Source organism: Peromyscus maniculatus, chromosome 1 (assembly GCF_049852395.1).
Source record: "Peromyscus maniculatus bairdii isolate BWxNUB_F1_BW_parent chromosome 1, HU_Pman_BW_mat_3.1, whole genome shotgun sequence".
Classification (NCBI taxonomy): domain Eukaryota; kingdom Metazoa; phylum Chordata; class Mammalia; order Rodentia; family Cricetidae; genus Peromyscus; species Peromyscus maniculatus.
The window spans coordinates 154,190,926-154,203,310 of record NC_134852.1 but is presented as its reverse complement, the minus strand read 5'-3'; the positions used below and the strand labels follow the sequence as shown (position 1 = coordinate 154,203,310).

Genomic DNA, 12,385 nt, shown 5'->3' with positions numbered 1-12,385 from the left:
CAGCCACCTTCCTGACTCCTAGGTGGCCCGTGACCCTCAGCTGGTCAGGAGAGAGTAGACTTTCTGAGAAAAGGGACAAGGAGGACCTACAGTCAAGGGAAGATAGCCACACGGTGGCTCTTAGGTATGAGTGGGAGCCACCAGTCAGCTGTCCGAGTCCCTGCTGCTCCCAGGCCCAGCTACATGGATGTACCTCGACTGTGGCCCCAGCAGCACAGTGGGAGCTATGGACACTGTCATGACACCAAGGGCCCAGAGCCCCATGCCCATCAGCCCTGGGTACTGATGCGGGAGGGGGGGGGATCCAGAAAGCGTCTGGAACAGGTGATCGGGGTCTCAGGGGTGTGTGTCTATCCCTGTTCTGGCTGGGCAGCCACTGCTTTACCCAGAAGAGCTGCAAGAGCAGCCTCAGGGATGGGTCTGATGACCTGCTAGAGCCCTTCAGGAGCCTTCCGGAGAGTTAGCAACTCCAGCTTCTCCTGAGCCCAGTTTCCACCATGAGCTAATTCTCTGCAGAAGTTCTACATTAGCCGTGTGTCTACCTAGCCCATGGAGCACAGCAGAGCTTGAGGGGTCGGATGGGCTGAGAATGAGCCCCTCACTCAAGCCCAATATGGCATAGCACAGATCCCATACGGACTGTAGGAAAACATGGGCAGCCCGAGGAAACAGTCTATGGAAGAGCTAATTCTCTAAGGAAGGAGAAGAGTCCCACAGAAGGCCCTGGGGAGGCAGAGGCACACCTCAGCTACCTGGGTGGAGAGAAGAAAGGCCATGGACCAACTGGGGTGGATATGGTGGCTCCCCCTTCTCTTCTCCTACCTGCCCCTAGACTAGCAACACTCAGAGCAGAACCTGCAGGCTCACCCTCACCCCCCTTTCCATGAGCTCTGCCAGCAAGCAGGCCCTGCCTGGGCATCATGATACCCACACTGTCCCTGTGGGTCAGGAGTCCACCCCAATCCCCACCCCATCCCTCTCGTACTCCCATCAAATCACAAAGTTCCAGACATGTCCAGCCCATCCTCTCTACTCAGAACATTGTCCTTCTAAGAGTCACATGTCTCTGCTCTGAAGCCAAGTTCAAAATGCCCCTTTCTGAAGGCTGTATGCCCCTACTGTCTGTGGTCTCTAATACAGTCAGAGCGAAGAGAAGGTTGGCTGGATGGCCAGGCCAGAGCCACTCTGTCAGAACCAGCAGGAGGAAGACAGGTGGCCATGCTTCGTCTGCAGCCTCTGTAGCCTAAAGAGTGGGTCTGGCTGACACTGAACACAGGCAGTTCGTAGCAGTCACAAGGTGTACTCCAAGCTGCATTAAAGCTTTCATTCCCAAAGCAGGGGTGCTGGGTGGTGGGTTCCACTCCTGCCTGCCCAATAAGCCTACCAGGACCACACCTTACTGCATAGTCAGGGGTGATGGCCTTAACTCTGGAGGTGATTGGCTTAGACTATAAAAGGGGAAGGCTCCCCAGCCTTCCCTCGATCTGTTGGGATTTCTTGTGTTCCTGTCCTGCAAAAACTTCTCTTCCAAGGCCTGGGCCAGATCTGGGTGATGCTGGCGATATGTGCTTATCACTCCATTCCCCAGCCCCAGCTCTGTCCTCTGCCTCATGGCCTGGCCTTCTGTGGGATCCCATTTCAGGGGATCAGGGTCTCTAGGCTAGGTCCCTCCTGGACAGAAATGGCACCACCCTAGACCTCCACCCCATGAACCCAAGCACGAGCGGGTATGTTGTATGCTTGCTTTGGGTTCTTTCTTCTCAGGTCCCACAGGGCTCCCTCATGTACTTGGACTTCAGGATCATGAGGGCAAGAGGAAGACACAGCTAAACATAGAAATGGCATCGTCTGCAGCAGGGAGGGCTTTGGAAACTGTGGGCAAGGACCAGCTGTGTTCAGATGGCATGAGGTCTGAAAGGCGGCATTGCTGGCTTTGGTCACAGAGGATAGTTGGGTAAGCACACTTTGGCTTCTAGTGGCCTTGGGTAAGCAGAATTCAGGAGCTAGAGAGTCTGGCTGGACCTTGATATGTAGAGTCAAGGCCCGGGAGACCTCCCGGTTAGGCCACATGGGCCACAGGTGGGCAACACAGTCCTCCTGAGTCACTCAGAGGACCCAGGACTCTGCTGCTGCAGCCCGCATTCCATTTCCTCATCCATTCTTCCTTCCTTCTCCCCTTCCTTCTACCTCCTGTCTTCTTTCTGGTCCCCCTCCTCTCCTGAAGCTCTCATGGGTGGGCATACATGAGAGCTGAGCTCCCAGGACCTGCCAACAGAGAACATTGGGCCAGTGCAGACTGGCAGGCCCCAGCTTGGCCCTCTGTATGTGGGATGCTCTCTGCCTCCCACGCCATTCCTCAGCCATTCCAAGCACTCTACAGACTCTGCCCCTTCCACCTAGCCGCTAGCTAGGAGTGACTTTGACGGTTACTGTGGACAGCAGGCCTTGGTCACCTCTCTAAAGCTCCTCCCTGAGCTGGAGGCTTGGTGGGCCCAGCGTAGGAGGCACGCTTGTCCAGGGAGCCCAGCTTTACTCCGACACTTTCAGCCAGCATCGTCTATAGCCCCACATCTCTAGGTCCCCACTCAGGACCTTCCTCACTTGTTGCTGTCCCGGGTGGTGGGATCCCATGGTGGGCAAGACGGAACCAGAGAGAACGCACCTTTAAGCATAGGTTCTACCTGTGTGCGTATGTGTATGCACCTCAGGTGCAGTTCCTCAGAGCCGTCTGCCTTGATTTTTTTTTTTCAAAGATTTTATTTATTCATTATGTATACAGTGAGTGTTCGGCCTGCAGGCCAGAAGAGGGCACCAGGTCTCATTGTAGATGGTTGTGAGCCACCATGTGGTTGTTGGGAATTGAACTCAGGACCTCTGGAAGAGCAGCCAGTGCTCTGAACCTCTGAGCCATCTCTCCAGCCCCCCACCTTGATTGTTGAGGCAGGGTCTCTCACTAGCTTGGGGCCTGATAGATGGATGGGCTGGCCAGCCAGTCTCAGGGATCCACATGCCTCTGCCCCCCCAGCACTGGGGTTACAGGTTCTGAGGACTGAGCTCAGGCCCTCTTGATTGTCTAGCAACCATTTTTTTTTTTTTTTTTTAATCAACTGAGCCATCTCTCCTGCCCGAGAGTTTTAACAGTAAAGAATGCCAGGGAGGGTGTCTAGGAGCCGCCAGTGCTATGCAGAGAATGTGCATAGTACAGCCAAAGAGTGGTCACGCAGAGGACGCTCTTCTGAGTGGAATGTGACAAAACCCAGCCTGTGCAATAGGGGTGGGGACACGGAGGGAGCAGAGCAGAGCCCTGCAGAGGTCCCTCAGCAGGCTTGAGCTCAGCATTTGTCAGGACTGGAGCCCAGTAGGCTAAAGGAGTGGAGAACAAGGGCCAGCGGCGCAAGGTGGGCAGATCTTGGGACCGGGGGACCTGGCTGGCTTGTGAGATGCATAACCCCCCCCTACATACCTAGTGTGTGACAGTGACCTTCAGACAGCAGGCAGGGCACAAAGGATGGGAGTCAGGACTTCAGGGTAGCTCTGCAGAGCTGAAGCCTCCTGCTGAGCAGGTCGTAGGAAGCTGCTGGGCCACCACTGGCCTGTAGGCGTCAGCTTAGAACCCTTGGCTCCTGGTGTGTACCTGAATTGTACTGGGGCTGCGGGGGCGGGGTGTCTGTTCATGCTGGCAGGGTAGTCACTGCCCCTCCCACCTCGTGTGTCTGAGTGTAGGGTGAATGAGAAGGAAGTGGAAAGCAGGCTGGTCAGCTGACTGACTGGAAAGATAGAGGGAGCGAAGAAGAGAGAATGAGAGGGTGGATGGTGGTAGATAAGTAGATGAGAGGATGGATGAATGCATGGATACATGGGTACATGGATGGATAGATAGATGTATGTATGGATACATGGATGAATGCATGGATGGATGGATCGATGATGCATGAATGGATGGATGGATGGATGGATGGATGGATGGATGGATGGATGATGCATGGACACATCAAATGGGTGAATGGCACATGGATACATGGATAGGTAGGTGAGTAATGGATGGTTAGAGGGAGAGAAGGGTGGACGGACTGATGGGTAAGTGAGGAGGGAAGTGGGAAGACAGGATAGTATGTACATGAGTGAACAATGGGGTGCACTGAGGAGTCCCTCTAGTCACTTACACACACCCTTCCCTGACCACACTTCCTGCAGGTGGGCAGATGGCCCGATGGGTCAGCTGAGAATAAGCTGTTAACCCTGCCTCAAGCCTGTGTTACTCAATCCCTAAAGAAAGTGAAGCTCGCCGGGTGGTGGTGGCACAGGCCTTTAACCCCAGCACTCAGGAGGCAGAGCCAAGCGGATCGCTGTGAGTTCGAGGCCAGCCAGGTCTACAGAGTGAGATCCAGGACAGGCACCAAAACTACACAGAGAAACCCTGTTTAAAAAGAAAAAAAAGTGAAGCTCCAGGGAGGGCAAACCAACTACGTCAACACCCTTCGTCATTGTTGCCAGGGATGGCCCTCTTGCCTCCTGTGGGTCCCTAAGGGCCCGGCTTGCCCTCGGCCTGGCACAACCCAGGTGTCTGGGAATCTTAGCTGAATAAAAAGTAAGCAAGGGCCATAGGGGCTTTGAGGTGTGGACAGAAACCTCTGGGACCATTGACACCCTAGATACCCTGCCCATTCCTGAAGCCCCCACCTGGTCCCCAAGTCCAGCAGGAAAGGCTATGTGTATTTAGGATCAAGCCATTGGAAAAAGGGAGGCTAAAGCTGGCTCTTTGGGAAGCCATTGACCACCTATGGAGGCTCCGGCCATGTCCCTAGAGAGCTGGACAAGGGGGAAAGCTGGTCGATGGCCTGAAAGCTGGTCAGGTGATTTTCTCATAAGGCTAGTGGAGATTGGATGGGTTCTGTTCCATCAACAGGGAAATGCTTGGGAGGTGGCTGATCAGCTGTTTTCAGCTGGCAGGCCATGTTTAGGGTGAGGCTGTGGGGGCCTGTGATCTACTGAAAACATTGTAGTGGCCGAGAGTGTGGGAGTGGCTAGCTGTGGTTCCTCCTCTGTGGCCTCTCCTGTTCCCAGGGCTATCTCTAGCAGGTCGGTGACGTCTTGGGCTGGTATGAACCTGTCAGAGCACACCTGCACCTTCTCACCTTGTCCAGGACTTTGAGCCCAGGGACCCACACAAGACCAGAGACACTCAGGCAGGGGCACAAATCTCATGTGTCCTAAGATGGAACAAGCAGGGCCAGGGACACCCTAGCCTCCTCCTAGTGCCTGACACTTTGGGGCCACCTGGTCTGTCCTGTCTTGACTCTCTGTGGGCACACCTGAACACTCCCCCTGGCCTCAGGTGAGGCCTGACCACATGCCCCTCTTCTTCCTTTCAGAAGCCCCCCAGTACCCACGCCATGAAGGAGGAGGCCTTTCTCCGGCGCCGCTTCTCGCTCTGTCCACCAGCTTCTACTCCACAGAAGACTGACCCCCGGAAACTCCCACGGAACCTGCTTCTGGGCTGCGAAAATGAGCTTGGTCCCATCACCCCAGGTTGGTGCAGGCCTGGGGCAGCTGGGGTCCTCCTGACTCTGCAGTTGTGACAGCTCAGCCAGTGTCCCACCCCCTCCAGTACCTTCATGGCCAGTGAGAGTGACTGCCACACAAAGGGTTCACAGTACCCCGAAGGACCAAGTTTGCTGGCAAGGGACTAACTTAGGGATGGCAAAGGGCAGTTATGGGGACAGGCACCTGACCCCAGCCCTGCTGTCCTGTTCCAGGGGCCCACAGACCTGCTATTGGGTCTCAGTTTACTCATTTAGAAAATGGATACAACATCAGTACCAATGTCCCATTTCCAAGAGGTCCTAAACCCTGGGAGGGAACATTTCGGTCCGTGCTACCTCCATGCCACTTGTGGATAGAGTTCTGGGTCCTGGAATGTGGAGCCCACCACAAAGAATGTTTTCACGGCTGCTGGACCTATGGCTTCCATGCCCGTCAACCCATAGCCGAGTCTGAGCTAAGCCCTCTCTACCCTGTGGGTGACAGCTAGCCTTAGAGGACCTAACCCTTCCTTTCAGGAGTCCCTAAGGAGTGGGAGGTGGGATGGCACTGCTCTGGAGGACTCCAGCCCTCCCCCCCCCTTCCCTTTTCCATCTCCCTCTGCTGGAGTGAGGAAGAGACACAGAGGCCCTCTCTTGGGGCAGGCGGAAGGTCATGATGGGGAAGGAGAGCTAAGCATCATGCCATCAACAATCTTAGCCACCAGAAGGGGAAACTGAGGCCCAGGGTGGGGAGGGCACTCTGGACAGTCACTGGGATACAGGGAAGGTGGATGCCTAGGATGTAAGCCGAAGCTCTTATTCACCTCTGCTGCAGGAACAGGCAGAGTGGGGAGAGGAAGAGTGGGTCCCTGTGGGGAGGGAGGGAGGGAGGGAGGGAGGAGAGGGGGAGTGGCAGCCTCAGTCAGTTTCTGGAGGCTTGAGCTGTGGAACAACTGACTGGGCAGGGTAGGCCTGGGAGGCGCCAGGCCCTCCTCAAGGAATGCAAGAGGTGGCAGGTCCCAGGAGCAGGGGTGTGGACAGCATGCGTATGGCAGCAAAGAGAAGAGCCCGTGCTGGGCTGTTGGCACTGACACGATGTGACACCTCTGTCCTCTTGGGTGCTTGGAGCATTGCCCCTCCCCACCCCGGATGCATCTTCCCACATGTGAGAGTAGACAGCTGCCTCCCCGTCACCAAGGCCTGAGTCACGGACTGTATGGGCGGAGAGTGGGCGCTCCTGGGGCTCAGTCACTGTGCCAGACTGGGATGTTAGGTGACTTCAACTGGCTACTGCTCTCTGACCGGTGGGGAGAACTACTTCCTCAGGTCACTGTCCTGGCTTTTCTGGAGAGACTATCCCCATGGCCCAGCTTGGCCCTACCTGGCCTGTGGCTTCAGGAAGAGTTTCACTCCATCACTGACTCACGGCCTCTGTTATAAACCACAGGCCTACCTCCCCCAGGCAGTGATTTGACAGTAGCCAAATCACACCCATGGCTGGCTTCAGGCCACCCCACCATCATCTCTCTCCCTCAGGCTGCCGAGTACAGGGCGGCAGGGCAGGAGTCCAGGTGCCAAGCCTCCCACCTCCCTCTTCAGCTAATCTGGAGCAAGACTGCGGGACTACCAGAGTCCTGTGTTTTGAACCAGTGTGCCTCTGAACCTGGGTGCCATGCTTCCTTGGCGATCCAAGGGCCTAAGTCACACCCCACTGGCCCAGCTGTCCTTGTTTCCGCCAGCTCCTCCCCTGTGGTTTCCTCTCTGTGGTTGTGAGGGCCTGGCCCGAGCCTCTGGGACCCTTTACTGAAGCTCCCTCTACCTCTCGGGGCCACACCACTCTAGTGGCTTCCTGCCCCTCCCAGGCAGCCTTGAGAGCACTTTCTGAGAAGTCCTGCTTACCCACTGTCTTCCAGGGAGGGACATGGAGTCCAATGGCCCATCACCATCCAGAGATGAAGAGCCCCTGACCCCAGGCTCTGCCACAAAGGTACCACCGGTAAGAGCCCGCCTGTGGGAGGACTGGGAGGCAGGGAGCGTGGCTGGAGGGACAGCGGGGTGCTGGCTGAGCCTGGGGTCCCCATACTCAACTCTCAGGCTGCACCCTTGCGGCATGGGGTTTAGTCATCTGTCTCTCTTGTTGTATTAGGAGCTTAGCGTAGCCCAGGGGACCCGAGAAGGGATGTATGCCAGACAGAACTATTTGGGGAGCAGAAAGTACCCGTGAAAGGAAGTCTCTCTGCTTAGGGAGACCCTCCAAGCTGTTAGGCCTGCTCCATTTCTCCTTCCACACTCGGTGCTGTTCCCTGGGCGGCCACTTCCTGGTGATTTCCATTCATTAGCTGTAGTAAACAGCTGCTGTGGGCACCCATGTGCATATGTGTCTGGGCCACAGTCCTCTGTGTGCTCGCCAGGTGCTAAGGTACCTACGGACTTCTAAAACAGTCTTTGTTTCAGTTTTGAAGAACTGCCAAACTCCTGTGCTCATGGTGAGCACCAGCATGTCACGGGTCGCCCCTCCCTCAGCTCTCCCCAGCCAGCACTGATGGTTTCTATTCTGTTTCTGACGGTAGCCTTTCCTGATTGGCATCTCAGTATGGTTGGGTTTCCGTGTTGACTCAGATCTGTGTGGCATCATGTGCGTCCTCCTGGGGGATGTCTGCTGAGTCCTTCACCTGCCTTCTGATTGGGTTGTTGGTCTTTTTCTTATGAAGTTGCAAACCTTCTTTATATATATTCCAAATCCTTTGCCCTTCTCAGATGTGTGGTCTGTAAATACTTCCTTTCATTCGGAGGTTGTTCCAAATTACAGTTGATCTTATTTTATTACATGTGTATATGTGTGTGCTATGTGGAGTTTGCATGATATAGGAGGTATATATGCATGCATGTGGAGACCTGAAGTTGATATCAGGTGTCCTCTAGTTATTGAGGCAGAGTCCCTCCCTGAATCCAGAGCTAAGCATTTCTGACTAGTCTTGCTAGCCAGCTGGCCTCAGAATTCCCTGTCTCTAGCTCTCAATTGATGGGATTGCAGGTGGTAACAGCATCTGTCTTACTTTTAGATAGCTTGCTTCTAGGAATCCAGACTCTAGCCTGCACACTTATGTGGCATGTGCTTTATTTTATCCACTGAGCAACCTCCTCCAAACCCTCAAATTCCACTTTTTAAGTCATTTTTCATAGGCCACAGAGTTCCAGGAAGATTTCAAAATCCCCAGTTCTGGGGGGCCTTCCCATTTCCTCAGCGTTCCTGTGTAGCCTGGTACACGTGAGGACACAGGAGTGACCTGGGGACTCTGGTGTGCAGGTGCTCTGCCCCAGGCCCCAGCTGGCCTCCCCTCGCCCCCACCCCTCTCTCTCTGGCCTAGAACAGGCACAGCTGGTTCAGCCCAGGCTGGTGGAAAGCTGGGTGGTAGAGATCATCCACAGGGCTGTAAATAACGGGGTTTTTAGGTGCATTTATTTGTATTTTGTGTGTGGATGCTTTGTCTGCATGCACATGTGTGCCGCACCTGCACACCTGGTGTCCTAGGAGGCTAGAAGAATCCTAGAATTATAGTTAGAGATGGTTGTTAGCCACCATGTAGATTCTGGGAATTGAACCTGGGTCCTCTAGAGGGCTCTGAACCACTGAGCCATTTCTCTCTGTAAATAGTGTTTTAATTTAAACCACGGGTTGATTTTTGTCCACCTCTTCATAGTTCTTGACAAACGCCAGCTGCTAATTTGAGCAGGGCCTGAGTTGGCTGCCCCACAGAGGCGCTCTGACAGACAGCTAACCGCAGTCCCTGCAGGGCTGGGACTGTCTAAGCCCTGGGCAAGTTGAGGGAGCATGTCCCCACCAGTGTGGTCAGAGCTGTCCTCCTTCTGGGTAGGCCATTCGGGGACTGAGGAAGAGAAGCATCTGCCCAACCACGTGGATGATGAGCATGCCAGGCTGGGGAGCCTTCTGCAGAGTCCCCACACAGCCTGTTGCTAGAGGCCTGCTACCTGGCACATGCATGGTCATTTACCCTTAGCTCAAAGACCGCTTCTGAGCAGAGCCGCTGGGCACTTCCTCCGAGGATCTGGAATGTTCTTGTGTGGCTAAGAGGGTGCAGCTCTGAAGGGGACTGCCAAGTTCAATCCCAGCGTGGCTGCTTAGTTGCTGCATGGCCGGGGTAAGCTTCTGAGCCTTACTACGGGATGGTCCCCGACTCTGCGGGACATGGGTGAAACCAGTGACCTGAGCTGTTGTGGTTGGTTGGTTTGTCTTTGAGACAGGGTCTCACTGTGCAGCCCTGGCTGGGCTAGAATTTACTGTGTGGACTAGATTGGCCTCCAGCTCACAGTGACAGACTCTCGGCCTCCTGAGTGCTGGGACTGAAGGCATGTAACACTACACCCAGCTGAGCTGTTCTGTTTAATATGCATATACAGGCCAGTGAGCTGGCTCTGCAGGTGAGCTGCTTGCCACCATGCCCAATGACCGGAGTTCAATCCCAGGAACCCACACTGTAGGAGAGAACCTAGTCCTGCAAGTTGTCTTCTGACCTACACACACACACACACACACACACACACACACGCACGCACGCACGCACGCACGCACGCACGCACGCACGCACGTGCACACACACGTAAATGTTTGAAAAATAATGAGTACAGATGTACCTACCAACACAAAAGCCCACACATAGTACTTCAACCCCTCACTCTTACAGCGTCCATGTACCTATGGACTCCCATCTGTCCCTCAGAGGCAAGCATAGTCATCCTTATTCCTTCAGGTCCCAGTCCGTCACTTCAGAGAGGTCAAGGCACCAGAAACCCAAAGCACCGGTCACCTCTACCCACAGTCACCTCTACCTCAGTCAGGGGCAGAGAACCACTGACTAACACCCATGGGCTGCAGCTCGCCTCACACTCTCCTTTCCATTCAGTCCAGGACCCAGCCCATGAGACGGTGCCATCCACACTCAGGGTGGGTCTTCCCACCTCCGTCAACTCAACCAAGACAATCACAGGCCAACCTGATCTAGAGAGCGCCTCACTGAGACTCTTTCTAGTTGAGTCTGTATTTTGTCAAGTTGACAATTAAAATTGACTCACACACTATAATTTTCACATCATGAAATATTCATTTGATATCTTTTTTTTCTTTTAGACACTTTAGCTTGTTCTGTGCAGGAGAGTGAGCAATGGCAGCCGATAGCCAGACTTTGGGTTTTGAATGAGTGTTTATTTTTTATTTATTTATTTATTTATTTATTTATTTATTTATTTATTTATTTATTTATTTATTTATTTATTTTTTGAGACAGGGTTTCTCTGTGTATCCCTGGCTGTCCTAGAACTTGTTCTGTAGACCAGACTGGCCTCAAACTCAGAGATTTGCCTGACTCTGCCTCCCAAGTGCTGGGATTAAAGGTGTGCTCCACCACCGCCCAGCTATGAGTGTGTTTATTAAGTATTTAACAAGACAAAGTACAAGAACACATATAGGTAACCAATAGACAGAAGCAGTAGATAGCAAAATATCATCAAATCAGGTACAGGGCTCAGCAGAAATGACTGGATAGCCTGCTGGGGACCGTGAACAGAGGGACTTATAACACCTGGGTGGGGGGGCTCACAACACCTGGCAGAAACTGCCTGGGGAAGTTGAAGCAATCAGCTGGGGTTTCCAGCTGTGCTTTCTTTTGGGGTAGTCCATAGCTGAGTTCTGGCTGCGCGTTCCCACTGTGGGCACTGTTACAATGTGGGATGAATAATGGTAACTTCCTCCGTTAGAAATGGTCCCTTTCCAGCTCTGAATTCTTCAGGGCTGCTCTCTTCCCTCTCTGTCACAGAGCTGGGGAGGGGCAGCCATCCGAGACCAGGGGCCTTGGAGGACACTGTGACAAGCATGTATGTGGGTGGGGTACAGCCTTGTTTCCAGAGGCAGCTTCTCAGTGAGCTCAATAGCCAAGGACAGCTTACAGCCTCATGTGTATCACACCTGTAGACCCAGGGACACAGCAACAGGTGGCATGCAGGATTCAGGGCACAGTTTGTGATCCCCAGACCTGTGGCCTTTAGACCAAGTTCTGGCTCTACTCCCCAGACCTCAGTTTCTCCATCTGTGGGGTTATGGCTCCTTCCAGTTCCGTGATGCTGCTCTCATACTGCTCTGGCCCCAGGCTCAAGCGCTTGGCTCCTGTCTCTAGCCTCAAGCAAGGTCTGGACACTGACTCTCTAGACATACCTTCCGCAGAGCCAATGGGCATCCCTACCCCAAAGTCTCCTTGTTTGCCTGCCCAGAGATGGACCCTGATGGTGGCCAAGGAGTGGCCATTCTGAGCATCATGGAAGAGAGAACTGCTGTCCTTAGGGCTGACATAGCCTAGAAGCTTGTCGCCACCGTGCCCTAGCTGCCACCAAGACCCTCTTTTACAAACCCCACCTTATTACTTTTCTCATTGCTGAGATGCCTGGTGAAGGCACCCTAAGGAGGAAGGACAGATTTGGGCTCACAGTTCAAGGGCACAGTCCGTCGTAGTGGGGGTGGGGACGGCCTGGCTGCAGGAACTGAGCAGTCGGTCTCATTGCATCCACCATCAGGAAGCAGAGATGAATGCTGATGCTCAACTCGCTTTCTCATTTTTGTTTATTCTGGGACCCCTGCTTTCTGCTGCCCTGGCCCTGGCAGCCCCAACTGTACCCTGACACCCCCAGCACCCCATTCTCTCTCCTACAGGCGGAGTACAGGCTATGCAATGGATCTGACAAGGAATGCACCTCCCCAACGACCAGGATCTCCAAGAAGGACACTCTCAAGGTGGGCCTGGCCCAGGAGCTGGGGAGGATGGAGGGAACACCCACACCTTCTACATCAGTGGGTC

General features: G+C 54.1%; 1 protein-coding gene across 5 annotated transcripts in view; it reads left to right on the top strand.

Annotated features, from left to right (window-relative positions):
• Positions 1-12,385, top strand: part of Osbpl5 (oxysterol binding protein like 5) — a 57,353-nt gene that overhangs the window by 22,601 nt on the left and 22,367 nt on the right. For 4 of the 5 annotated variants that reach the window (XM_042257953.2, XM_006977315.4, XM_076555815.1 and 1 more), the window contains exons 2-4: positions 5,373-5,529; positions 7,436-7,518; positions 12,241-12,321. In XM_042257953.2, the coding sequence (XP_042113887.1) occupies positions 5,373-5,529; positions 7,436-7,518; positions 12,241-12,321 (321 nt within the window). Of the gene's footprint in view, positions 1-5,372; positions 5,530-7,435; positions 7,519-12,240; positions 12,322-12,385 lie in introns of those variants that run through there. The other variant, XM_076555813.1, reaches the window with a different exon arrangement.